Source organism: Tachyglossus aculeatus, chromosome 16, assembly GCF_015852505.1.
Source record: "Tachyglossus aculeatus isolate mTacAcu1 chromosome 16, mTacAcu1.pri, whole genome shotgun sequence".
Taxonomy (NCBI): domain Eukaryota; kingdom Metazoa; phylum Chordata; class Mammalia; order Monotremata; family Tachyglossidae; genus Tachyglossus; species Tachyglossus aculeatus.
This window is the reverse complement of record NC_052081.1, coordinates 43,764,522-43,788,717: the sequence shown is the minus strand read 5'-3', so window position 1 is coordinate 43,788,717 and position 24,196 is coordinate 43,764,522. Positions and strand designations below refer to the sequence as shown.

The following is a 24,196-nucleotide window of genomic DNA, read 5'->3' as shown; positions in this document are numbered from 1 at the left end:
CAGTGTCCAGGGGAGTCTGTGGAGGCGGGAGAGGAAACACTACCCCGGTGGCTGGGCCAGGGGCCAGGGGTTTGTGTAAGAGCATCCGGGTGGCTGTGGAGTGTTGGGCCGCCCCCGCCCTGCCCCCAGGGGCCATCGACTCCAGACTTGGCCCAACTCAGGGGTGTCTACACAGTGGAACCTCCACTGTGCCGACCCCAACTCCCTGGGGGCTCTCCTCAACCCCTCCTCCCCCTGCCTCCTGCCCCCCAGCCTGGGATGGAGAGGTCCAGGGGACAGGGCTGCTAGGAGCATTTTTTTTTTTATCACTTCAGGAGCTGAAGAGATTCAAGTGAATCTCTGAGGGTGGGCGTTCCCTCCTGCATGCTGGTGTGTGTGTGTGTGTGTGTTTGTGAATGAACATGGGAGTGTGAGTAATTGTGATTGTAAGGGGACTTCAGCATCCAGATGTGGGTCAGGCTGTGCTTTTGTTTTTCTGGGTGTGGGCTGGCCATGTTGTGGATCCAAGTTTTTGGGCACCAAGAGATGTGTATGTGTCAGTGTCTGTGTGTCTGATTTTATGTGTGTTAGATAATCATCACCATAGTGATGGCATTTATTGAACATTTACCATGTGATAAGCGCTGCATGCAGTGCTGAGGGGAGGTGCAGGAGAACTAGAGAGGACACAGTCCCTGACTACATGGGTCTCAGTGTGAGAGGTTGAGAAGCAGGCATCTCGACTCCATTTTACAGGTGAGGAAACTGAGACTCAGAGACAGTAAAGACATAGTACACCAGGGGCAGGGCTTGGGCTAGAACCCAGATCTCTCGATTCTCATGCCTGCACTGGCTTTGGATTTATATCATTATCATTGTCACCGTCAGTGATATTTATTGAGCACTTACTGTGTGCAGAGCACTGTACTAAATGCTTGGAAGAGTACAGTACAACAGAGTTGGTAGATATGTTCCTGGCGTACTATGAGCTTGTAGTCTAGAGGGAGAGACAGACGTTAAAACCAATTAAAGATGCATAGATAAATAGTGCTGTGGAGCGGGGAGAAAGAGAGAGAGAACACAAACAAAATGACATTTTGATACCTCGGAGTGGGGACCATAGGATGGTATCATATAGTCCTACAAACTTCCTCTCCAGCCAGCCCGGGCTTCCAGAACCTTCTGATACCCTTCTGGGGCTGCTGGGAGCTCTTGCCTGGAAGGGCTAGCTGGGCCACTCTTCACTATGCCCACCCTTCTTCTGCCAGAGGTTGGGGAGGCAGGCAAACTCGGCTCACTGGAGCATTCCTATCCCGCTCACATCTCCTGTCGCCTCATCCTCAAGTGTCCAGCTTTCCAACCAAGGGCAGGATGCAGCAGCTTGGAGCAAAGGTGTCAGGAGGTGGGAGGGTCCAGGACAGTGTGGGCTTCAGGCACAGGCTTGGGGTTATGGGTGGACCTTTAAGAGTCCTACCTTCCCCCCGCCCCCAATAAGCCATCATAGACCTGTCACCCTAGTCTTTCTGCCTTGCCTCTCTCCTCTTCTTCCCTCAATCTCTCTTTCCCTCCTTCCCTCATTCTCTTCCCTCGTTCTTTCCTACCCTCATTCTCTTCTTCCCTTGTTCTTGCCTTCCCTCTTTCTCTCCTTCCCTTGTTCACTCCTGCCCTCCCTCCTTCTCTCCCTCCCCGGCTGGTGCTGAGGTCAAGGGCCTCTCCAGCAGTATAAATCCAGAGTCGTGTCCAGCCTGAGGCCAGTGAGTGGAATTTCCTATCTGCATCGTAGTGATGGATGGGGCTGGGAGAGGTTGACTCCGATAAGAGGCTTCATATCCTCTGCCTGTCACTGGCCTGGCTCACTGCCAGAACCTTCTCCAGGATTCTCCAACTTTGCCATCAGGAGATCCCTGGGGGCCCTGGCTGGAGCTGGGGTGGGGACTGAGGGGGAGGGGGCTCCTTCATCTCCAACCTGGCACTGAGCAGCGTCCAGTGGTCCGCACTTTCTTACTGCCCCCCCCCCCCCCCCCCACCCCGGGCATTTGCTAGATTGCCTGGGAAACTTTGCCTGGCATCTGGGGAAAGCTGAAAGGAAGGGAGCAGAAGGAACAGCCCCAGGGCAGAACAAAAGGGATTAGCTGGAGTTGCAGTGGGAGGGATGGAGGTTAGGCTCCTGGAGGAGACCTGGGGCACTGGGGATCTCAGCCTATATCCTGGTCCCTCCTGCTCCTAGGCAGGTGTTCCCCGAGGGGCTCCCGACTGAGTTTGTCCTGGTGCTGACGCTGCTGCTGAAGAGGCAGACGAGCAAGGAGACTTGGTACCTGTTCCAGGTGACGGACAAGCAGGGCTACCCCCAGGTGAGGCTGGCAGACCCCCTTGTTCCCCCTTCTCATCACCCCACTGTTTTCCCCACTCCGTCTCCCTCTCTCCTCATCCCTCTATCCTCTACACCCCCAGGTACAGAACTGGGAACTCTGACTGGCACAGAGACCTCTCCCCCACATCAGCCTCACCCACCCCCAAGCCCATCTCCCCAAGCCCAGGCCCTGGCTGGCACAGTTGGCAGCCAGGAGGTACCTGTGCTGGAAGGAAGTCAAGGCAGCAGCGTGGGAAGCTTCATGGCCTAGTGGAAAGAGCACAGGCCTGGGAGTTCGAGGACCAGGTTTCCAATCTGTGCTCCATCACTTACCTGCTTTGTGGCCTTGGGAAAGTCTTTTAACTTCTCTGTGCCTCAGTCTTCTCAAATTTAAAATGGAGATTCAATACCTACCCTCTCTCCAACTTAGACTGTGACTCCAATGTGGGACAGGGACTCTGTCCAACCTGATCGATTAGTATCTACCCCAGTATTTGGAACAGTGCTTGACCCATAGTAAGTGCTTAACAAATACCATTGGTAAAAAAAAAAAAAAAGGCCATCTCTGAGGCTGGGTATGCCTAGAGACCAACCCGATAATGTGATGCAGCATAATCTTATGGGGACAGGTAAGGGGAAGCTGCAGGTCCCCTAGCTGGGATACCACCCCAATTTCCCAAGGACCCTCTCCCCAGGGCTAGGCTCCCCAGACTGGTGGGCTTCACCTTCCTGCCTCTGGGTCTTGGCTTTTGCCTCCTTAGTTGTCAGTCAGCTTGCCCTCTCTCGCTGAATCCTGTGCAGGACTGTGACATAAGGCCCCAGGGGGCAGGGGAGGACAGATAGACAGACAGAGAGACAGACAAACAGACCTCCCCCTTGATCTGGCAGAAGCCCTCAGACCCGCCAGTAGCCGGTCGCTGTCGGGAACAGCTAATCTCCTGAATCAAATATCTGAAGTCGTCGGCCGAATCCACCAGCAGTTCCAAAACTCAAACCCAACCTGTCAATAGTTTCAGTTGCTATGGGGCTTGAGGCTAGGGTCAGGGACAGAGATGTGCTATTAACTAAACACTCATGCACCAAGCACTGCACTAAGCAATGGGGTAGGTGCAAGAAAATCGGATCGGCCGCTGTCCCTGTCCCTCATGAACCACAGCCTAAAAAGTAGGGAGAGCAGGTCTATTATCTTTAGTTTTCTTTCGAGGAAACTGAGGCACGGAGAAGTAGAGCAGCCTGCCCATGGTCATGCAGCAGGCTATTGGCAGAGCTGGGGTTAGAATCCAGGTGTTCTGACTCCCAGTTTTGTGCTCTCTCCACAAGATCATGCTACGCTCCCTACAGCTGGGTTCAGAATTGGGGATGGGTTTGTTTTTTTTTTTTATAATGGCATTTATTAAGCGCTTACTATGTGCAAAGCCCTGTTCTAAGTGCTGGATGATGATGAAACATGAGATAAGAATAGTTGGCTCATTGGTTAACTTATTTGTGTCCAAAAAGATCTGGTAAAGATATGATTGAGTCTAAGGGGAGGTGTGAGTCATGGATTGTGCTGGTTTGTTGGAGAATGGGAGTGGTTAATTCAGGAAGATTTCTTGGGGAGGTGTCTGGGTGGTTGATTATTAAAGGGAAGGAGGAGGAAGGTTGTTCCTTGTGCAGAGGGTTAGTGGGGAAAGAGCAGGAAACCAGACAGATTAAAGAACAGGACATCAGAGATGAGGAGACCAGAGCAGCAGAGATCAGAGACCAGGAGATCAAAGACCAAGAGACCAGAGAGTACAGAGATCAGAAAAGCAGAGAGTAGGAGGCCAAAGATATCAGAAAGCAGAGCAGCAGAGAGCAAGAGGCCAGAGAGATTAGAAACGAGGAGACCCAGGAGATCAAAGACCAAGAGAAGCAGCATAATGTAGTGGATAAAGCACAGCTCTTGGAGCCAGGAGGTCATGAGTTCTAATCCTGGCTCTGCCACTTCTCTGCTGTGTGACCTTGGGCAAGTCACTCCACCTCTCTATGCCTGTTACCTCATCTGTAAAATGGGGATTGAGACTGTGAGCCCCACGTGGGACAGGGACTGTGTCCAACCTGATTTGCTTGTATTCATCCCAGTGCTTAGTACAGTGCCTGGCACATAGTAAGCGCTTAACAAATACCACAATTATTATTTTTATTATTAAAGGTCCAGAGAGTACAGAGATCAGGGAAGCAGAGAGCAGGAGACCAGCAATATCAGGGGCCAGAGATGCAGAGAGCAGGAGACCAGAGAAGTCTGGGAGAGCAGGGATTAGGGAGAGGAGAGAGGCAAGGGGCTGGTAAGAAGGCCCCTGTTGGAAGCTGTGTTAGCAGTGAGGAGAGAAGGTGAAATCTCTCTCCTTCTTCCCTTACCCCACCCCTCCCTGATGCCTCCTTCAACCCATCTTCCCTTTGTCTCCTAGATCTCCCTAGAGGTGAACGGCAAGGAGCGGACCCTGGAGCTCCGGGCACGGGGCCAGGATGGGGACTACACGTCGGCTGTCTTTTCCGGAAAGGGTGTGGCCTCTCTGTTCGACCTGCGGTGGCACAAGCTGATACTGAGCATGGCAGGGCGCGTGGCCTCGGCCCACGTGGACTGCAAATCCGTCTCCTCCAGGCCCCTGGGGCCGCGGAAAGGCCTGCTGCTGGAGGGCCATGTGCTTCTGGGTGTAGATGCTGAACGTGGCACTCCCGTGCCTGTGAGTGCCCAGCGGGTGTCTTGATCCATCCCCCTACTCTGAACTCATGGGTTGGGTTGGTATCTCTCCAGTCGGGGGGTGAGGGGCCTACTTCATTTCTGGGGAGGACTGCTGCCTGTGGGCCATGTGCTCCTGGGCATGGACACTGAGTGTGGCACTCCGGTGCCCAAGAATGCCCAGTAGGTGTCCCAATCCATGCCCGTGCTCTGAGCCCTTGGTCTGGCTTGTCATCTACCCAGTCGTGGGATGAGGGGCCTGTTTCCTTTAGGGGTAGTCCCTGGTCCAGTGCTCCTCAATGGGCACATCTGCTCAGGTCCTCTCCTCCCTCCTCATCTCTCACCTCTTCTCCAGTTTGACCTGCAGCAAGCTCACATCTACTGCGATGCTGCCCTGGTGGTGGATGAAGGCTGCTGCGAGATCTCGCCTGCTGGGGTGAGGGTGCATGAGGGCACACGCTGGCAAAGCGAAGCTGCTGGGAGAGGGGGAGAAGTAGTAGTGGTAGTACTAGTAGTACCAGTAGCAGAAGGAGGAGTGGTCAATATTGAGTGCCCGCTGGGGACAGCACTCTGTACCATGCTCTCCCTTCTGCATCATCTATGCACTTCAATCTGTGACCTTTGGACACTTGATGTTCTCTCCATCCCCAACTCCACGGCACTTACGTAAATATCTTTAGATTATATATTATAAATGACCTATTTATTCATATACGATTGAATGAATGAATATCAATGTCTGTCTGCCCCTCTAGACTATGGGCAGTGAGTGTGTCTGCCAATTCTGTTGTATTGTACTCTTACAAGGGCTTAGGACAGTGTTCTGCACATAGTAAGCACTCAATAAAAATGATTTACTAATTGATCGATTGATTAACATTTGGGAAGTACAAAATCAGAAAGCAACACGTCCCCAGCCCACATGGAGCTTCCACTATTGGAAGTTGATTCGGAGGAGATGAGTTGGGGCATCAGAAGGGCCCCAGATCCAGGTAGGTGCCAAGTAGGGATTATACCACCCCAAGTAGGGATTATACCACCTTTCCCACCTTTGGCACTGTGAGGGGAAAGGTTCAGTGAGGGGAGAGGACAGAGGTCCTGGAGAGGCCTAGGAAGTAACTGCTGCAAATCCTGGCCTCTTTGCCCCTCTTCCCCTCCTTAGTGCCCCCCAGAATCCTCCAAGGCTCGACGGGACACAGAAAACAACGAACTCATCGAGATCAACCCTCAGACGACGGGAAAGGTCTATACCCGCTGCTTCTGCCTCGAGGAGTCGCAGGTTGGGAAGGTGAGATGCCCTGTTGAGGAGGCAGGGAGGTGCCCGGGGCTATATGGAGCTCCTGATTAGGGTGGGTGGGCCCTGGGCAGGGGGAACATACCCTAGCAGCAGAAGTGGGGTGGGGTAATTGTATTCTGTGGGGTCTTAGCAGAGTGGGCAGGGTGCACATGGCCCCGCCAGGGGTAGGGGGGATGGGATGTGCTTTCTGTGGGCTTGTGGCAGGGGGTCGGAGGGACCCCAGCTGGTCTCTTTCTTCAGGAGTCGGGAGATCCAGGGAGGCTGGAGTGGGAAGGGAGGGACCAGAGCGATTGCTCCCTTAAGAGGAGGAATGTGGTCACTTCAGTGTGCTGCAACCTTTCTGCAGCCAAGGCGGAAGGACTAGCGGCCGGTGGGACGGAGGCCCAGCCCATCAGAGTTGGGACTCCTCCCAAGCCCGGCTACTGGAGCAGGAGCAGGGAATCCATTGGCAGCCCCTGGCAGGGTGATGCTGCCTTGGGAGGGATTTTGGATAAACAGCAGGAAGGACTGCTCTTGGCTGGGAAAGGGGGAGCAGAGGAGCAGACGGGGTGGGAGGGAGAGTCTGTAGAATCCTTCTCTCTGCAGAGTCTAGTTGAATTGGGTTAGGAGAGGGTGAGCCAGGAGGCAGAGGAATGGATGTGATGACCTCTAAAGGTCCCTTCTTTCTTCCTGATTCTACTTTCTTGTCTTGTTCAGAGTCCCCGCTCCCTGCCCTTTCCCCCTTCTGCTGGAACAGAATGAAGGCAGGAGTCGGATTGGGGAGGGCATGGTGGAGGCAAGCTGAGTAAGTGTTGACTCAGTTGTGCCTTGGAGAATCTCTGGCATTTAATAATAATAATAATAATAATAATAATTATGGTATTTGTTAAGCACTTACTATGTGCCAGATGCTGTACTAAGCACCGGGGTGGATACAAGAAAATTGGGTTGGACACAATCCCTGTAATGGGGTTCAAAATCTCAATCCTCATTTTCCATTTGTCCTCCCACCAGACCTCTACCCTCCTCTTACCTTGGCTGGGAAGGGTGGGCACATGTGAAGCTCCAACATCTATGGTGACATCTGAGAGGCTGGCACCTTAAAGAACTGGCCCAGGTGTCTCAGACCTAGCCTGGACGCTGGGGCAGAGGGATGGGCAAGATGGCTCAGCTGTGCCAGACTATGCCAGGCATCGTATTCCACTGGGAGAGGTGGGACTGGATCTAGAGGCTAACCAGTACCCATTTTCATGTGGGTACCAACCTGCCCAGCTCTGAATGCAGGCTGGCCTCCTTGGCTACCCCTGGCAGCCTGGCTCTGCCCAGTTAAGTCATCAGGAAGCCAGTTCCAGGAGCTGAAACCAAGAGCCAATTTGTGCCCATGAGGGAGCCGGGGTCAGTGCCAGAGCTGCAGGGTGCTCTTTGGACTGAGGTTGGTGCCAGGGCATTCCCTGTACCATCCAAGCACTTCCTCCGGCCCATCTGGGACCAAAGGTGCCAGAGCTGTTGACTCAAGGCAGATGGGAGCCCGAGAGCCTCTCGTTGGCTTTCCCAAATTGCCCAAGGGCCCCCGGGATTCCACTGAACTGGTTGTCAGTGCCCAGGAAGCCAGCTGTGCCTGGGTAGGGGAGGCTGAGGGGTAAGCCCTTGCTGTCTTGGGTTGGAGCAGGTAGGTGTGGGAATGAAAAGAGCTGGAGCTAGACTCTCCCCAAGCCTCAGGACGTGGGTTTGGGGGCCACGGAGAGGAACGTCCAAGAGGAGACTCGAGCCCCTTGACTCGCCCCTGCCTTGCCTGGGCAACACTCCCTCGTCTCCAGCCCCAGCCCCCAGGCACTGTGCCCAGCCTCTCTCTCCCGACAACACAGCCTCTTTGATTCCTCTCCTTGGATGGCTCATTTTTTCCGCTTTGGAATGGAGACATCACGTGGGTGGGGAGGGGAGTGGTGGGGGGTGGCGGGGGATGGGGGGGAGGAGGAGGAGGAAGAGGAGGGGCGAATGTATCCTCAGGAACAGAAGAGGAGAGAGATTGTTCTTGCCCAAGAGTTGGGGGTGGGGAGTGACTGGAAGAGAAGCAGGAAAGGCAAAGGGGATAGTCAGCAGTCGGCCTGAGCTTCGCTATTTTGGCCAATGGTGTAGGCACTGCTCTGGCATGACTGCCAGGTGTCCAACATCCCTGCCTGCTTGGCCAGTAGGGTGGACACTGTCCTTGTGTGACTGCCAGGTGCCCAGTATCACTATCTGCTTGAACAATGGGATAGACACTTTGTGTGGCTACGAGGGGCCTAGGATCCCTACCCGCTTGGCCAAAGAGGTGGGCATTATCCTGGCTTGACTACAAGGTGCCCAGCATCCCTGTCTGCGGCGTTACCAAATTCCTCTTTCCCAAAGACTTGCTGACCAGCAGTGGTGAAGGGTTAGAAATGGCATCAATTCAAGAGACATCAAGTTGGTCCAGACCTATCTCACCCCAGTCCTGCCCTCTCTCCTAACTGACCTTATTCTTTCTCTGCCCAGGAGGTTGCCAAGATGTCGGGGAAAGCTGGAGTGAAGGGAGAGCAGGGTGACAAGGTAAAGGCCCCAAGTCCTGGGCTTGGGCTCCTTTAAGCCTGGTAGCCAGGCCTGGTATTCCTCCAGGTCGGTTTCTCTGCCCTCTCAGCGGTGTTCAGGCTTGCCGCCTCTTCTCCCTCCTTTCCCTTGGCTCTGCTGGCTGCTGCCAGATTTCTGGCTGCAGTGCTGACTTCTCCTGCCCAGGTGCCTCTGGGAGTTCCTGTCAGAGCTGCTGTCAGATGGGGGTGGCCCCACTCAGGGCCTTCTGAGTCCCCACCTCAGCCTTAGTTTCTAGGACTCAGAGCCATCGCCCCATGGCCAACCTACTCCTGCACACCCCCTCCCCTCACCCTGCCAAGTTCCCAGACTGCAAATGGGATTCAAACTCGGGACCAGAAGGTCAAAGATTGGTTCCCTGTCCTCCATCTCTAGCTGTTTGGGCCCCAGGGCCTGGATCCCCCTCCCTCTTACCCCTTCACCCTTCCCTGACCCCCGGGATTGCCTGTGGGTCCAGCTTCTTCTCCTGGTCTCCCACCTACCTGGGCAGGACTGGACCTGACCCATGCCTCTCTCCCCTCCCTCTTGTTTTGCAGGCATCCCAGGGTGCTTGGAGACAACGGGGCTCCCAGGATGATGAGGTAAGGTCCCCTGGGCCATCAGGAGAAGGAGAGTCCTTCATCATCTCAAGGGCACTGGCCCTTTAACACCCCCGCCCCTCCAGAGGAGAGGGTGGGAGGTGGAGCTGGGGCGGGGGGGGGGCGTGGTGGGGAAATCGGAGGGGAAAGCTGCTGGAGGGAGGGCAGACAGACGGGAGCCGCCCAGGCAGTGGAGAGAACGGATGCCCACGTTGGCCTGGCCAGGCTCCCGGGTTCCTGGAGAGCCGCTGTGAGAGTCATGAACCACACCAGGACTTGTTGGTTTGGCCAGGGGCCGGGAGGCTAGTGGGGGCCAAGGCAAGGGGAGGGAACCGCAGGGTTATGGCTCAGAAGGAAGAGCGAGGAAGTGGCTATCACAGCATCACCTGGGGTGCCCTTTCCAACCCTGTTACCCTGAGAGGAAATCTAGTCAGAAGAAGGGGTGGGAAATGAGGCTGAGAACCCTGGAGTGAGGGGGTGAGGGGAGAGCCCGGGATGGGTAGAGGTCCTGGCCCCAGAAATCAACGGTCCACCAGAGAAGACACCCTGAGCAGGAATCGACAATAGGATTGTCTTGGTTTTAGTTGTTTTCATGGAATCAATGAGACCTGAGACCTGGAGAGGGAGGAGAGGGGGGCTTGTTATTTACACACACACACACACACACACACACACACACACACACACACACACACACACACACACACACACACACACACACACACACCACCCCCCACCCCAACCCCCGACCCGGCAGTGCTGTGTTGGTCTTGGGGTATATTTAAGAAGGGAGGTTGGCATGAGGGGAAGGAAGAGTCACTGAGAGTTCCAGGTGGGCATACCAGACAAGTTTCTATTGCCAAAGGGTGGGCACAGGCTAGGCACACAGGGAAATCAGCCCTCAAACACAGCACCTCTCAAAGTAGAGGAAGGAGAGAGGTGCAGGGCACTAGGGGTGGTAAGGAGCAGTGAGCCCAGGCTGCGGTGCCAGGAAAATGGAGAAACTTTTAACTTCTTCCTGACAATGCTGACCTTTGACTTGGTGGTTCTCTTTCAGTGTCCACCCTGTGCCAGTCACGCCCGGGAGAAGAATGTAAGTGTGTATGAGGGTGTCTGGGAGCATGGAAGGGAGAGGTGGTAGCTGGGAGGGGGATGGCCTCCAAGTCACATCTCACCTTCCTTTACCAGTTGGGAATCTCCCTCTCCCTTCCATCCCCCTCCCCTATCTCACCAGTCATCAATGAATGAAATTTATTGAGCTCTTACTTTGTGTAGAACACTGTAATAAGCATGTGAGAGTACAGTAAAATTGGGAGACATGATCTCCGTCTTAAAGGGGCTTACAGTCCAACAGTCTCCCCACATCCCCAGAGAAGCTGCGTGGCTCAGTGGAAAGATCATGGGCTTTGGAATCAGAGGTCATGGGTTCAAATCCAGGCTCCACCAATTGTCAGCTGTGTGACTTTGGGCAAGTCACTTAACTTCTCTGGGCCTCAGTGACCTTATCTGTAAAATGGGGATTAAGACTGTGAGCCCCACGTGGGACAACCTGATCACCTTGTATCCTCCCCAACGTTTAGAACAGTGCTTTGCACATAGTAAGTGCTTAACAAATGTCATCATTATTATTATCCCCATCCCCACCATCCACCCAAACCCTCTGTCTACAATCTCACTGACCCTCATCCCTTCACCATCTCCTTCCCTACCTCCATCTCCCATTCAGCAACATCTGGCAAGTGGATGGATTCCAGATGTGCTTGAGATTACCATGACAATTTTCCTGGCCGGGGAGTAGTGGGAAAGGGGGGCAGAGAAGCTGGATCGAGGAATTTTGGGAGATCAGTGGGGAAGGGAAGGACTTCCAGAAGGAGAGGAGGGAGCCCAATCTGGTTTGGTGAGGCGTGCAGTGGGCTGGGAGCCCAGACACCTAGTTCCTTTGCCATACTCATTGCCAGCATGCTGGATGTCCATAGGTAGGTTCCCGCCCTTCTCTGGGCCTCAGTTGCCTCCCTCAAGAAAGGGCAGTCTTGTCTCTCCTCCTTCAGCTCTCTCCTGGCCTTTTTTCAGGTGCCCCCATTCCTTCCCCACTCCCTACTCACCCCAACTCGGTCCCTATCCTCATGGTGGTTCCTTTGCCCCCTCCAGGTCACCCTGGGTCCAACCGGCCCGAAGGTGAGTGGTGGGAGCCAGAGCCTTGGGGTCCCTGGGGCTCCCTCCCCAGCTTATGTGCCCCCCACCCCTTTGCCAGACCTCCAGGCTGGACTGGGGTCAGCCTCCAGGAGAGGGAGAAGAGAGGGAGCAGACCCCCTTCTACCTCTTCTACCTCCCCTATTCTCTCCCCACACCCTGCGAGGCTCTGCCCTTCCATCCTCTCCTCTGCTGTGGGGAGTGGGATAGGGGATGGGGAAGAAGGATTGTGAGTCCCAAGCCTCCAGCAACCCCCCCCCCCCCAAAAAAAAAAACCTTCAGGGCATGCTCTGTCCGAGGAGAGGGAGGGACAGAAGGGACATGCTCACTGAATGGGGGAGACTATCTCTCTCTCACACGCACACGCGCGCACACACACACAGTCCATTGTGTTTGCATGTGCATGTGTGGGTGTTCCCTAGAAGGAAGAGGGTGGGTTTTTTGCAGGCATGTGCAGGCGTGTGTGCGGCTGGCCCGTGGCTGGGCCGCCCCATGGCTGGTCCGCCCCGGCTGCACTGTGTTGCTTGCTTTGGCTGGGCCTTGGTTTCCACAGCGCCTGAACCATGGCTCTGCTGTCGTCCCGCAGGGTGGGAAAGGAGAACGTGGCCTGCCTGGCTCCACAGGGACCAAGGGAGAGAAAGGTGCCCGTGTGAGTGCCCTGTGCTCCTGATCTGTCTCCCCAATCACTGCCCCTGATCCATGCCCCCCAGGTCCAGTTCCTCAAGTCTCTGATTCCCAGCACCCCAAGTTCCGGCCCTTGGGCCTGGGGCCCAGGTTTGTTACCCTGGATCCCTTCCCTCGGGTCTGTGCCCCCTGGGGTTCACACCCACAGATAAGTGTTGCCTGCATCTTTGCCTCTAGAGGTGGAAGCATTCTGATCTGTGCCTGCTGCTGGGAGCCTGAGAACGGGAGGATCCATTTCCAGACCCTCACACGACAAGGGTGGGGGCCTGGTGGTGGTGCAACTGGTGCCCCCTCAGCCCCCGGGCACTTGGCACCCTCTCCCAGGGTTCAGGAGCCAGAGGGGCGGGAGACAGAGGGTAGGATGGTGGCTGGGAATTCAGCATGCCTGGGTTTTGAGTTCTGATCCCAGCCTCTGGGTTTCACCTGGAGTCCTCCCTGGGCACGAATCTCAGTGAATGGGGATGGGTGGGCCTGCTTCAATCTCTGGTGTATTCCCTACCCCTGTTGCCCAGGTCCTTTCCAGATCCACCAGGGACCTTGACTTCTGATCCCATTTCTTGCTGACCTCCTTTCTTCCCCCAGGGCACTGACTGCATCCGAGCCGCTCCAGATGCTCCTCTCCAGGTGACCCTCCAAACTGACCAGGGAAGGGAGGGGTTCTCCTGGTTGGGGTGTAGTGGGCAGAGACATTCAGTGTCCACTTGGACCCTGCCCAGCACCCCATGGTGGGCACTGCTCCTCTCTCACCCCTACTCTTCCCACCAAGCAGTGTGCTGAAGGCCCCAAGGGAGAGAAAGGAGAGCAAGGGAGCCTGGTGAGTAGAGAAGGCAGGGCCCGGAAGCCAGGCGTGTGTTCTGGGGTGGGGCAGGGAGTGCCCGGGAGGGCAGAGATGGGGCAGCAGGGCCTGCTGTCTGTATTACCCAGCCAGGGGCCTGCCCCACCGGTGCTTAGTGGCCACACCTCCAGCTCCCTGGCCGAGTACCCAGGGAGCAAGCCTCCCTCATTGCATCTCTCATTGCCCCACAGGGACCCACCGGAGTCACTGGCTCAACTGGGCAAAAGGTAACTGAGGTGGGCCAGGCGGGCAGGTCTTTGAGAAGGGTGGAGGGCCATGGGGCCAGGGCACTGGGGCACAGTCCCTCTCCAGGAGAGGGGGGGACAGAATTCCAGGCTAGGCCAGGCGAGGGTCCACCTGTCTACCCTCTGCCTCCAGGCAGGTCTCTGCCCAACACCTCCCTCCAGGTAAGGAGATTCCTCAGCCTCCCTTGGTGATCTGTTCCAGGCTGTTATGCTCTGCACAGTCAGGAAATCCTTCCTCTTGTCTTACCTCAATCCCTTCTGCTGCAGTTGAAGTCCATTCCCTCTGGTTCTGCCCTTCTTGGAGATGGAGAAAATCGGGTTCCTTTCCTCTCCCCAAAAGCTCAAAGACCAAGGCTCTGTCTCCTCTTCTCTCTCTTCTCAGTTCCTTCCCTTCCCCTACCCTGCCAGTCTGCCACTTCTCTCCCTAGGGTCAGAAAGGCGAGAGAGGAGACGGCGGCCTCAAGGGTTCAGCGGGGATCCCGGGTCGTGATGTAAGACACATGGGATGACCCCACCTTTGACCCCACCCTTGACTCTGCCCTTGACCCCACCCTTCTCCTGGTGGAGAACTGGGTCCTTCCCTGGAGCCAGGCCAGGGGAGCCAGACAGGCCTCTCAGCAGAGGCTGCCAACCTTGGGGATGCCCCATCTGAGTGGGCATGAGGGTGGGGCCCGGGGGCGGGCAGGGCCAAGGCGAGCCAGTGAAGCAGATGGTCCCAGCCTGAAGGGATGACCTGTTGCCTTACTGCTCCTCCCTCTCCTCACAGGGCCGGCCTGGAGAGATCTGTGTCATAGGCCCCAAGGGGCAGAAGGTAAGGAGCCAGAAGTGGGCATAGTGGGTAGGAGATGGCAGTGGAAGCATGGTTTAGTGGATAGAGCACGAGCCTAGGAGTCAGAAGAACCTGGGTTCTAATCCTGGCTCTGCCACATATCTGCTGTGCAACCTTGGGCAAATCACTTCACTTCTCTGGCCCTCAGTTATGTCATCTGTAAAATGGGGATTAAGACTGTGAGCTCCATTTGGGAGAAGGGACTGTGTCCAACCTGATTAACTCATATCTACCCCAGCACTTAAAACAGTGCTTGGCACATAGTAGGTGTTTAAAAAGTATCATTATTATTGTTATTATTATTATTAGAGGGGGCTGGGCCCTCATGACTCTTTGTCCATGTCCCAGGGAGACCCAGGCTTTGTCGGACCCGAGGGACTGTCTGGGGAGCCAGGTCCCCCGGGACGGCCTGGACTCCCAGGGATTGGACTTCCAGGAACACCGGTGAGTGCTCCACCCTGTGCCCATGGCTGCCCTCCTTCCTACCTCCTCCTCCACCCCCCGCTGACCCCTCATTGGCCTCTTCTGTTCCCCACTTCTCTGGGCTCCCACTCTGGCTCACCTCCACACTGCTGCCCTCATCTGCTGAGCTTGAAGAAGGGGGAAATGGACAAATGGTTAATTTTTTCAGCTGTTTCGGCAGGGATTAAACACAGGGTTGCTTTAGGGAGGAGATGGAGGGCCGAGGTGTGGGCTTCCAAATCCCCCTAACCCCACTCCCTGCCCTCTGTGCCTGTCTCAGGGTGACCCCGGCGGACCTCCTGGCCCCAAAGGAGACAAGGTAAGCAGCTGCATTTCATAACACTCTCTTGATTCCTGAACACACATTCGTGCACACGCACACAAACACACACCCACACACACACGTTTGCTTTTCATTCCGGGGGGCTGGTTGGAGAGGAACTGGATGAATTTTTAATACAAGGGGAAGATGGATTTTTCTCTCCATCTGGGCTTTCATCTTTTTCCAGCTTGCGGCCAACATCTCTTCCTGGCCCCCGCCTCCTCATCCTTCCACTTCCTCCCCTCCCCCCTACCTATCCTCCCTCATCACCCAGAAGGTGGACTCCTGGGCCCATTTTCTTTAGAGCGGTGAGCTCCCAGGATGTAGTGGGCAGGTGGGCAGCACTGTAGGCCTCAGGTTGGATTGGTGGAATGAATGGGCAGAAAGCCATCCCATCAAGAATCAGTTTGGCTCCATTGGCTGCCACGGCCTGAATAATTCAGCATCCGTGTTCATTCTGGCTTCCTGGGACTGGGAATTCAGGGCTACAAGGGCAGGGGGAATCAGCAAAGCCGCCCCCATCCATCTGTCTGTACAGCTGGGGTGCCACCTCTCCCAGTGCCAACTTGGCTCCTCTAAGCGGGCACTGGAGGCTGATCCAGGTGCCCTCCTAGGAGAGGCTGGGATCACCTAAGCTCCATATTGGGAAGGGGAAACAGGTCGGGCATCTCTAAGTCATCCCAGTCCCCAGGGCTGCTCAGGGTGAGTGGCAGCTACGGATGCTACCTGTTTAAAAGATATCTTGGCATCAGTCATGTTAAAGTTGGAGGTGCTGCCACCCCCTCCCCAGCTGGGCTCCCATCAACTCATCGACCAGGAAGGCAATTTGGGGCAGAAATGTTGGGGAGGAGAAAGAGGAGGAAGGGATAGGCTGGAGAGATGGAAAGTTTCTGGAAGTGAATCAAGGAAGGCAGGTTTCCCCCAAACTGAGCAGCACCCCCTGAGCGGGCTTTCCTCTCCTCTTCCCCTCTCCCTTCTCTCCCCTCCCTCTCCACTCCCGTCTGCCTTGGCAATGGCTCCTGGAGTTTACTGAACCAAGCCGACTGAAGCACTTGTGGCTTTTGCCTCCTTCCCTCATTACTCTCTGCCTCTGTCTTTGCGGGCCTGTGGAGGGGCTTAAACCGCTGCAGCAGGAGGTCCTGAAGGTAGATATCAGGTGGGACTTTCTAGCAATGAGGGTTGTTAGACAGCAGAACAGAGAACCAGGGAGGCTGTGAATTCTCCAACCTTCTCCAGAAGGGCAGGGTGGGTGGGGTGGGGGCTCTTCTCATAAATGCTTAATTCAGGGGTGCAAGAGCAGGGAGCAGGAAGTGAAGTGCAAGTCCTCTCCAATCCTGGGGCACCAGTAGTGCTTTCTGGAGGTGGGAGACTTAGGCAGCTGGAGTGACCTGAGACTCAGCCAGTGTTTGCTCCATCCGGGTGCCCTTTGGTTGCCATCACTCCCTCCCTGACTGTGGGTAGTGGGAAGGTGGGGGACAGAGGTGAATGGGTTGCCATTAACCCCTTCTCTTATGGTGCTCTTCTGCCTGCAGGGTAACTCGGGGACTCCAGGCACGGACGGCTCAGTAGGGAAACCCGTGAGTGCCATCCACAGCCCAAGTTCCAGCCTGACCAGTGTGGCAGCTGGGAATTGGGGGAAAAAATTGGCCAGCCTTGAGGAGGGACCCTTGGAGGTTGGGTGGCTTTCCACAGGCCCTTCCTGACTTCCTCTACACTGACTCTGACTCTCTTCTCAACAGGGGAAGCCAGGAAGCCCAGGGCTGAAAGGAGAGAAGGTGAGTCCCAGGCAGCTGGAGAGTCTGGAGCCTAGAACTCTCTCTGGGGATGGGGGAGAAGGAGGGAGGAAGGTCCATAAGCTCCTCTGGAGCTCCTCCTCCACCTCTCTAAAATAACCCCCTTTGCCCTCCTGGCAATGCCCTGGATGGGAACTCCTGACATCTCTTGCCCAGAAAGGAATATCGAGCTGACACTCCCAGGGTAGCAGGGGTAGGTGAAGGGGCCTATCAAAGGCCCAGAGCTGCATCCTCCCGCCAACCACCTTCCACCATCACAGGGATGGAAGCAGTGGGGAGGGGAAGGAGCTATGGGGCCCAGGTACATAGCGTGCCCCCTGGCCCTCCCCTCATGGTTTCTCTTCTCTCCCCCAGGGTGACCCCTGTGAAGTGTGCCCCACTTTCGCCGAGGGCTATAAGGACTTTGTTGGACTCCCAGGAAAGCCAGGGCCCAAGGGGGAGCCAGGGGTCCCTGGTCTGGCCAAGGTTGGTACCTAGGGTGGGCTGGGCATGGGCTAGGGCAGGTCTGAGGGTAGAATCATTGAGTTGGGGACAAGCTAGAGGACCTAACCAGGTGGCCATGGTGCCCAGAATCTCTAGCTTCACAAGAAGTCCCACCCTCCTTTAGGACTATGAATTAGGATTGGCTGTGGTTCGCACTAGCCAACAGGCACCATCTAATGAGCCCTGCAGTCCTCTCTCAGGCTTGGGGGAGGGGTCATGTGGGCATATGGGTGGGGGGAAGGGCACCTCTTTGGCTTTTTTCCATTCCTGGGACATGGGCACAGGAAGGTGGCACTTCCAAAGTCCTATTAGGGACAGAAGAGGGGGACCCATGGCCATCTTGGGTCTGGGGAGATGGTGCCTAGGAAGTTTGGTGCCAAAATTGGTGAGCTCTGGGCTTGTGAGCTGGGGCTGCCACACACATGACTTCCCCATTCTCTTGTAGGATCTGTTAGGTGGTGTTGGGCACAAGGGAGACCGGGTAAGTGGCGAGGAGTGGGATGGAAAGGATGGGGAATGGAAGAATCCTTGGCTCTGTTCATCCCCTGCTCTTTCTCTCTGCACAGGGAGACCCTGGCATCAATGGAATTAAAGGCGAGAAGGTTAGCAGGGTCATCCCACGCAGTCCTGCCCCAGCCCCAACCCCCTGAGTTCACTCTATTCCAGCCCCCTTGAACTTCTGGATCCCATCCCCAAGGTGGTCTCTCTGATGCCTACCTTGGCTTCCTCCCACAGGGCGAGCCCTGCCTGGCCTGCAGTCCAGTACTGGAAGCCCAGCTCCACGGAAACAATGGAGGCTACAGAGCCACAGGAATCAGCCAGCCTGGCCTGCCTGTGAGTAACTCCAAGGAGGGAATTTTGACTTCCTGCCCCTGCTGTTTTTACAAAACCCCAGGTCACCCAGGGTTAAGGCAATGGGGCCTAGCCAGAGTCGGGGGGAAGTCAAGACCTGATTCTATTCTTGCTATGCTGTGTGACCTTGGGAACATCATTCACCCTCTCTGAGCCTCTGTTTTGCCATCCAACAGGGAAAATTCCCCCAAGCCAATCCCAAACTCTGGCCAATGGAGAGTTCCCAGGATCTTTTGGGGACTCGTATTTCCTCCATAACAGCAGGACCAGAAAACTTTGGAAGAGCCTTGGGAGAAAGAAGGGAAAGAGGGGGGGAGGGAGGAAAGGATGGAAGGAAGGAAGGAAGGAAGGAAATGACCCAGGGAAACTGGTCCTGCCTTGCTCACTGCCTCCACTGGTCAGGCAGTCCAGGAACCAGTCTCTCTTGGTATCTTGCAGGGAAAAACTGGCACCCCAGGACCAACAGGGCTAAAGGGGGAGAAGGTAAGAACTGTTGGGGCAGGGTGGGGTGGGTAGAGATGCCAGCTCTGAGCTGGAATTTCCAGGGAACATGCATGGGTGACCTCTGGAATGCCCACCTGGGGAGGGGGTGGGGGGGAAGGGCACAGCTGCACTTTGCCACAACATCCCCTACACAGCCCTGGATTGCCTGCTCTCCTTTCTCTTCCAGGGTAATTTTGGAGACATGGGGCCCACTGGGAACCCGGTGAGTGTAACTGGCTTGGCTGTCTGCAGGGGTGGGGAGGGATCGTCGCCTGTCCTGAGCCTGTGGGGTTCGGGGTGACGGAGGGGAGCAGATGGAACTGCAGTTCTGGACCCTGAGAGCCATGAGATTCGTAATACACATTTGTGTGTATATATGAATGCATGCCGATGTCAGGTGCATGCCTGCAGCCATGGATTCATTTGGAACATGTGTTCTCATAGCAAGTACAAATACATGTGTGTCAGTGAGAGAAATGATGTGTGCATGGAACATCAACATTGTACACACACATACACATGCACATAAGTACATTGTGAACTTATGGGTTGCCGTTGGATGTGTAGGTGCAGGAATGAGTTTAGAGTTGCTTATTTGTGTTTGGGAGTGTCTGCAAACGTGTGCCTAGATGAAGGTGTGCACAAGTATATTTGGCATATTGAGTTGCCGGTATGTGGACACATGTGTTTGTGGGCCTTGAAGTTGATTTCACCTTAATGACTGGCTTCTTTTCAGGGAATTCCAGGGATACCTGGGGCCACAGGGCCATCTGGACTCAAAGGAGAGAAGGTAAGGCTACAGGCGGAGGGCTTTAGAGGAGGGCCATGGCGGAGGATCCGGGGGTGGGGCCCCTGACTGAGGGGAGGGGGTATGGGGAGCTCCAGGAGTTGGCAGTCTTCATCTGGGCTGGGGCTGTCCTGTCCTGAGGTTGTCTCCCAGGAGGGAGCCTGGCTGATCACCACATGGGCAGAGTCTCCCTAGATGCCCCCATGAATGGGTGATAGCCATCCCTAGGGATATCACTATGGGAAAAGAATTCATCCTTGACACAGTCCAGGAGAAACCTGGGAAGCAGCCTGGCAGCCCTGTCCAGGCTCCATAAACAAGAGCCCCCCCAGGCCAGCCTGGACCCTCTGATGCCAGCCCTTTGCCAGTGATGGCAAGAGCCATCCCCAGGGATTTACTATTCCACATTTTTGTGAGTTACCTGGCTCCTAGAAACCCTCTTAGAAGTCAGGAAAAGAGGGTAATATACTGGTGTCCACCTGACCACAGCCCATGCTTGGCAGGGGGAGCCGTGTGAGCAGTGCCTGAGCCCACTGGAGGCTCGTGAAGGAGACCGGAGAGTTGTGTCTCTGCCAGGGGCCCCTGGAGAGAAGGGGGAGCCGGGGCAGCCAGGCATTGGCCACCCAGGGAAAACCGTGAGTAAACCAGCCCCTGAGCAACCCCTCTCTGGCCCATTGGCATGCCCAGACACTGAGGCAGAATGGGCATCCCCAGTGCCCCCTATGGGGGCCGGCCAAGCACCAGTGTTGCAGAACTGCCCAGTGAGCTGAGGTAAATGGGAACTGACCCAGTAAGGGCCCCTCTGCCCCGGCACTAGGAGGCCACAGCCAAAGAGGTTGGCATCTCCTCACCTCAGGTAATGTTCCTGCCTCTTCCTCTACACACTGAGTTTCTTTCTTTTTGCAGGGCAAAGTTGGAGAGCCAGGCTTGAAGGGGCAGAAGGTGAGAGAGGGGATCTCAGGCAGCATGTGGTGGAGAGGTCATGATTGGCATGGCAGGTCTGACCCAGCCCTGTTCATTCCCTCAGCACCCTCTCCAGCCCTAGTGGGGGTATCCTAAGCTGGCACCTCATCCTCAGCTCCTCCTTCCTTCCATCCACTTCTGTGTCCCCCTCTCCTTCCACTCCACCCTCCCAAAGCCATCGCTCTGTGGGCAAAGCCGAGGATGCCCAGGGAAGGTAGGTGAGCCACCATGGGTGCTCTTGTATTTTTGCCATCCCACAGGGTGACGCAGGAAACCCAGGAGATGCAGGACAGCCGGGAGCCACGGGGCAGCCAGGGCTGGCGGGAGAGCCCGGGGTCCGAGGCCCCTTGGGACCCAAGGGGGAAAAGGTAAGTGGATGACACCACCAGCCATTCAGACAGTTGGTATGGTGCCAGCCAGCAGAGGATGACCGGGTCTCAGGGAGTCCGGTGCCTGCTGACCCCTCGGTGGGTTCCCCCCAGGCCCAAGCGGCTGCCTTCCCACAGTGTCTGGATGCCAGTCACCCCGACAAATTGGCCCTACAAATTTACCTATAACCAAAATCAGGCAGGAGGGCCTAACCAAAATTAGGCAATGCAGCAGAAAGACAAGGAACACCCACCCCCAGCCTGCGCTGACCATGCGGTTGCCTGGGGCTCTATTCCTCGGGATGGGGAGAGGTGGGGCAGGGCCGACATTGGGTGAAGGGAAGGAGGCACCGCCTCGACCTTGCTGCCCACTGAGGTCTCCACCTGCCATGCCCTCAGGGAGACGCCTGCGACACCTGCCCCACACTCCAGGGAGAGTTTGCTGATGTCATCGGGATCCCGGGAAAGCCTGGAGCCAAGGGAGATCGTGGCCCCGAGGGTGTCGGCCAGCGAGGCAAAGCGGTGAGTCTCCCCTCATCCATCTGAGGCCTCCCACCCCTGCTTCCACCACCTCTTTTGACCTCCCCTCTATCCACTTTGTTCTCCCCTCCCTCCCACTCGGGCCCTGGGGTAATGGAGAGTGTGTGTGTGTCTTGCAGGGCCAGCCGGGCCTGCCGGGGGTACAGGGGCCCCCTGGCCTGAAGGGGCTACAGGTGAGAAAGGGGAGAAGTGCGGGTGGGGGTGCTGTGATTAGAGGTCGGGGGAGTCCAGTCCAACTACTTCTGCTGTGTCTTCAGGGTGAACCAGGGACCCCAGGGATTGGAAACCAGGGACCACAGGTGAGTGTACCCCACCCCCACCCCTCCTCCCATCCTTTCTGAGTTGCAATTCTTTGCAGTGTCCATGAGTGATTAGATCGGTGAAGCTAAGAGACCTAGGTTCTAATCCTGCCTTCGAAATGCTCTTTGACCTTGGGTAGATCAGTCATCTCTTCAGGGCCTCCTTTCTCCATCCAGCGGGTTGAATCATCCTGCCCATTCCCTCTGTCAGGACACTCAGAGGATGAATGAAATCAGACAGGGGAAAGAGCTTGGGTTGGGGCTTGGAAACTCCAGGGTTAAGTGTTCAAATCCTGTCATCTTCACTAATGCACTGTGTGACCCAAGCCCAGTCCCCATCCTTTTGTGAGCCTCACATCCCCTTGGGGAAGTCTCTTGATAGGGATGTGGAGGAGGCAAAGACCTCAGACCAAGGATGGGGGAGGGGACTGGGCCTGAGGCTACTCCCTGCTGACTGACCCGTTCTCTCTCTGTTGCAGGGAGAGCCTGGAGACCGGGGTTTTCCTGGCACCCCTGTAAGTCCGCCCCATTGGGCTTAAGGGCAGGGCTTTTTTGGGCAGAATGAGCTGGGGAGGGGCAGGCAGGATGACAGGAACACTATGCTTCTGGTTTGCAGGGACCTCCAGGACCCCGGGGACCACCTGGATTCACTGGTGAGAAAGGTGCCAAGGTAAGCCAACACTCCCATCCCCAGTGCCCATCATATTCCTGGGGCCTCCGAAGCTGACTCCTGGGGCCAGAGGCCTGCCTCTCCTACTTTTCCCGGGCACCAAGGGCCCAAGGACAGACTGGCACCTGGCAAAGAGGTGCCTTGGGAATCTGAATCCAACTCTGCCATCTTAGGCAGGGCATGGAGATGGCCCCATCTTGCCCCAGTCCAGGAGGAATGATCGTCAATGCTTGACCCTTGAACTCTGCTCTTTATTTCCCACAGGGCTCCACTGGGGTGAAAGGTGCCATAGGGCCAATGGGGCCATCTGGACTCAGTATCACTGGTCCTCCGGTAAGAGCCTTGCTTTTGCCTCCTCCAGGGTTGGCCAGTGCCAAATGGACACAAGAGGGGCACAGATTTTGTCCTGTGCCTTATCTGCTGTCAGAAAGAGCATGGCACCAGCCTCCCCAGTTGGCTCATCTGCTCTCTCTTCACAGGGACGTGATGGGCAGCGAGGACAGACTGGGATGCCTGGAGCCAATGGGATGCCGGTATGTACGATGCCACCCTGGGCATCTCCCAGGCAGGGGACACCCAGCTCTGTGCCGGGGCCCGGACCCCCAGGCATCAGTGGGATTCAGAAATGGACTGGTCATGGCTTATGCTCCTAGGGGGAGAGTTTGAATGTCATTGAAGAGGTCCCCTCTGCCTCTAACTTATATCTCACTGTTTCCCTCCTCCAGGGTGAGAAAGGAGCCCAGGGAGAGAAGGTGAGTCCCCTGGGTGGGGCTGGATTGTACAGGGTTAATCTGCTCCCAGGGAGCTGAGCTGATGGTGCCCACAGAGCCTGCTGCCATCCGTGGTGATCAGTAGGTGCCCAGCGCCAAGTGCCCAGAGGGTTGTTCAGAGGGGTCATAGCAGCATGCACTGGGAGGGCGAGATCTACACCCAACCCAGACCTACTCTCTTCCAGACCTACCCCCGCAGGGCTGAAGGCTTCTTTCAGATTGGCCAGAGTAGATGGGGGAGGGCGCTTGGGCCAGGGAGCCTAAGAGGGGAGAGGAGGGGGATGGGGATGCATGACAAAGGTGGGAAGAGGGAGAGGGTGGTTGGTTTGGGGGCAGAAGGGGGATGAAAGTGATGGGTTCTAAGCTGGGGTTGTGGGTCCTCCCTGCATATTCCACGCCCCCTTGCATTTCCAGGGCGACCCTGGAGAGTGCTCCTGTGCCCCTGGCTCCCGGGGGGAGCCCACCTTCTCTGGCATGCCGGTAAGTGAAACCCCCAGGAGGCTGTGAGCTGCTGTGTCCACCCCACCCGCCCGCCGCACCTGCCACCAGAAGGGGGGCACTGGGCTTTGCGCTCTCGCCAGCCACCTCCTCCTCCTCCTTCCACCCTCCCTGCTCTGCTTGGTGTGTGGACATCTCTGACTCTTCCCTTCCTTTGCCTCTCTGCCTCCCTCCCATCCCTCGTCCCCCACCAGGGTGCCCCAGGACTGTGGATCGGAAGCTCCTGGCAGCCGGGTCCGCAGGTGTGTCTGCTTATCCGCTTTTCTGTATGCTCGCGGCCCACCCAGCCCCGTGCAGCCGGGCTCAGCTTCAGCCTCCCGCTGCCCCTTCCGCTGACTTTTCCTTTTCCTTCCAGGGACCCCCTGGTGCCCCCGGACCTCCAGGGCCCCCTGGGATGCCCGGACGCCAGGTAAAGGGGGAAAAGATGGGGCTTGGGTGGGCATACTGGGAGGCTGGCAGGCAGTACTCCCTGCTGGCCACTGACTGGGCTGTGGTGCATCTGGGACTTAGTTTCCCCTGCCTCTCAAGGGTCCCATGCCCCCAGTAACCCTGAGATGGGTCACATCTGCAGCAGGTACCCTATGGCGCTGTCTCCTGGGGCAGCCGGAGGGGCTGGTGGTAGGCTGCAATAGGAA

At 56.3% G+C, this 24,196-nt stretch overlaps 1 protein-coding gene across 4 annotated transcripts in view; it reads left to right on the top strand.

Annotated features, from left to right (window-relative positions):
- Positions 1 to 24,196, top strand: part of COL16A1 (collagen type XVI alpha 1 chain) — a 52,910-nt gene that overhangs the window by 7,359 nt on the left and 21,355 nt on the right. For 2 of the 4 annotated variants that reach the window (XM_038757802.1, XM_038757801.1), the window contains exons 5-43: positions 2,207 to 2,330; positions 4,759 to 5,034; positions 5,386 to 5,466; positions 6,193 to 6,318; positions 8,821 to 8,874; positions 9,447 to 9,491; positions 10,546 to 10,581; positions 11,637 to 11,663; positions 12,265 to 12,327; positions 12,945 to 12,986; positions 13,132 to 13,176; positions 13,389 to 13,424; positions 13,871 to 13,933; positions 14,209 to 14,253; positions 14,620 to 14,715; positions 15,014 to 15,052; positions 16,588 to 16,632; positions 16,795 to 16,830; positions 17,203 to 17,313; positions 17,777 to 17,812; positions 17,898 to 17,933; positions 18,067 to 18,165; positions 18,622 to 18,666; positions 18,854 to 18,889; positions 19,403 to 19,456; positions 19,957 to 20,088; positions 20,360 to 20,395; positions 20,677 to 20,784; positions 21,184 to 21,306; positions 21,444 to 21,497; positions 21,582 to 21,623; positions 22,103 to 22,138; positions 22,240 to 22,293; positions 22,558 to 22,626; positions 22,773 to 22,826; positions 23,019 to 23,045; positions 23,478 to 23,543; positions 23,756 to 23,803; positions 23,917 to 23,970. In XM_038757802.1, coding sequence (XP_038613730.1) covers positions 2,207 to 2,330; positions 4,759 to 5,034; positions 5,386 to 5,466; positions 6,193 to 6,318; positions 8,821 to 8,874; positions 9,447 to 9,491; positions 10,546 to 10,581; positions 11,637 to 11,663; positions 12,265 to 12,327; positions 12,945 to 12,986; positions 13,132 to 13,176; positions 13,389 to 13,424; positions 13,871 to 13,933; positions 14,209 to 14,253; positions 14,620 to 14,715; positions 15,014 to 15,052; positions 16,588 to 16,632; positions 16,795 to 16,830; positions 17,203 to 17,313; positions 17,777 to 17,812; positions 17,898 to 17,933; positions 18,067 to 18,165; positions 18,622 to 18,666; positions 18,854 to 18,889; positions 19,403 to 19,456; positions 19,957 to 20,088; positions 20,360 to 20,395; positions 20,677 to 20,784; positions 21,184 to 21,306; positions 21,444 to 21,497; positions 21,582 to 21,623; positions 22,103 to 22,138; positions 22,240 to 22,293; positions 22,558 to 22,626; positions 22,773 to 22,826; positions 23,019 to 23,045; positions 23,478 to 23,543; positions 23,756 to 23,803; positions 23,917 to 23,970 — 2,599 coding nt within the window. The remainder of the gene's footprint in view (positions 1 to 2,206; positions 2,331 to 4,758; positions 5,035 to 5,385; positions 5,467 to 6,192; positions 6,319 to 8,820; positions 8,875 to 9,446; positions 9,492 to 10,545; positions 10,582 to 11,636; positions 11,664 to 12,264; positions 12,328 to 12,944; positions 12,987 to 13,131; positions 13,177 to 13,388; positions 13,425 to 13,870; positions 13,934 to 14,208; positions 14,254 to 14,619; positions 14,716 to 15,013; positions 15,053 to 16,587; positions 16,633 to 16,794; positions 16,831 to 17,202; positions 17,314 to 17,776; positions 17,813 to 17,897; positions 17,934 to 18,066; positions 18,166 to 18,621; positions 18,667 to 18,853; positions 18,890 to 19,402; positions 19,457 to 19,956; positions 20,089 to 20,359; positions 20,396 to 20,676; positions 20,785 to 21,183; positions 21,307 to 21,443; positions 21,498 to 21,581; positions 21,624 to 22,102; positions 22,139 to 22,239; positions 22,294 to 22,557; positions 22,627 to 22,772; positions 22,827 to 23,018; positions 23,046 to 23,477; positions 23,544 to 23,755; positions 23,804 to 23,916; positions 23,971 to 24,196) is intronic. The other 2 variants (XM_038757803.1, XM_038757804.1) reach the window with 1 other exon arrangement.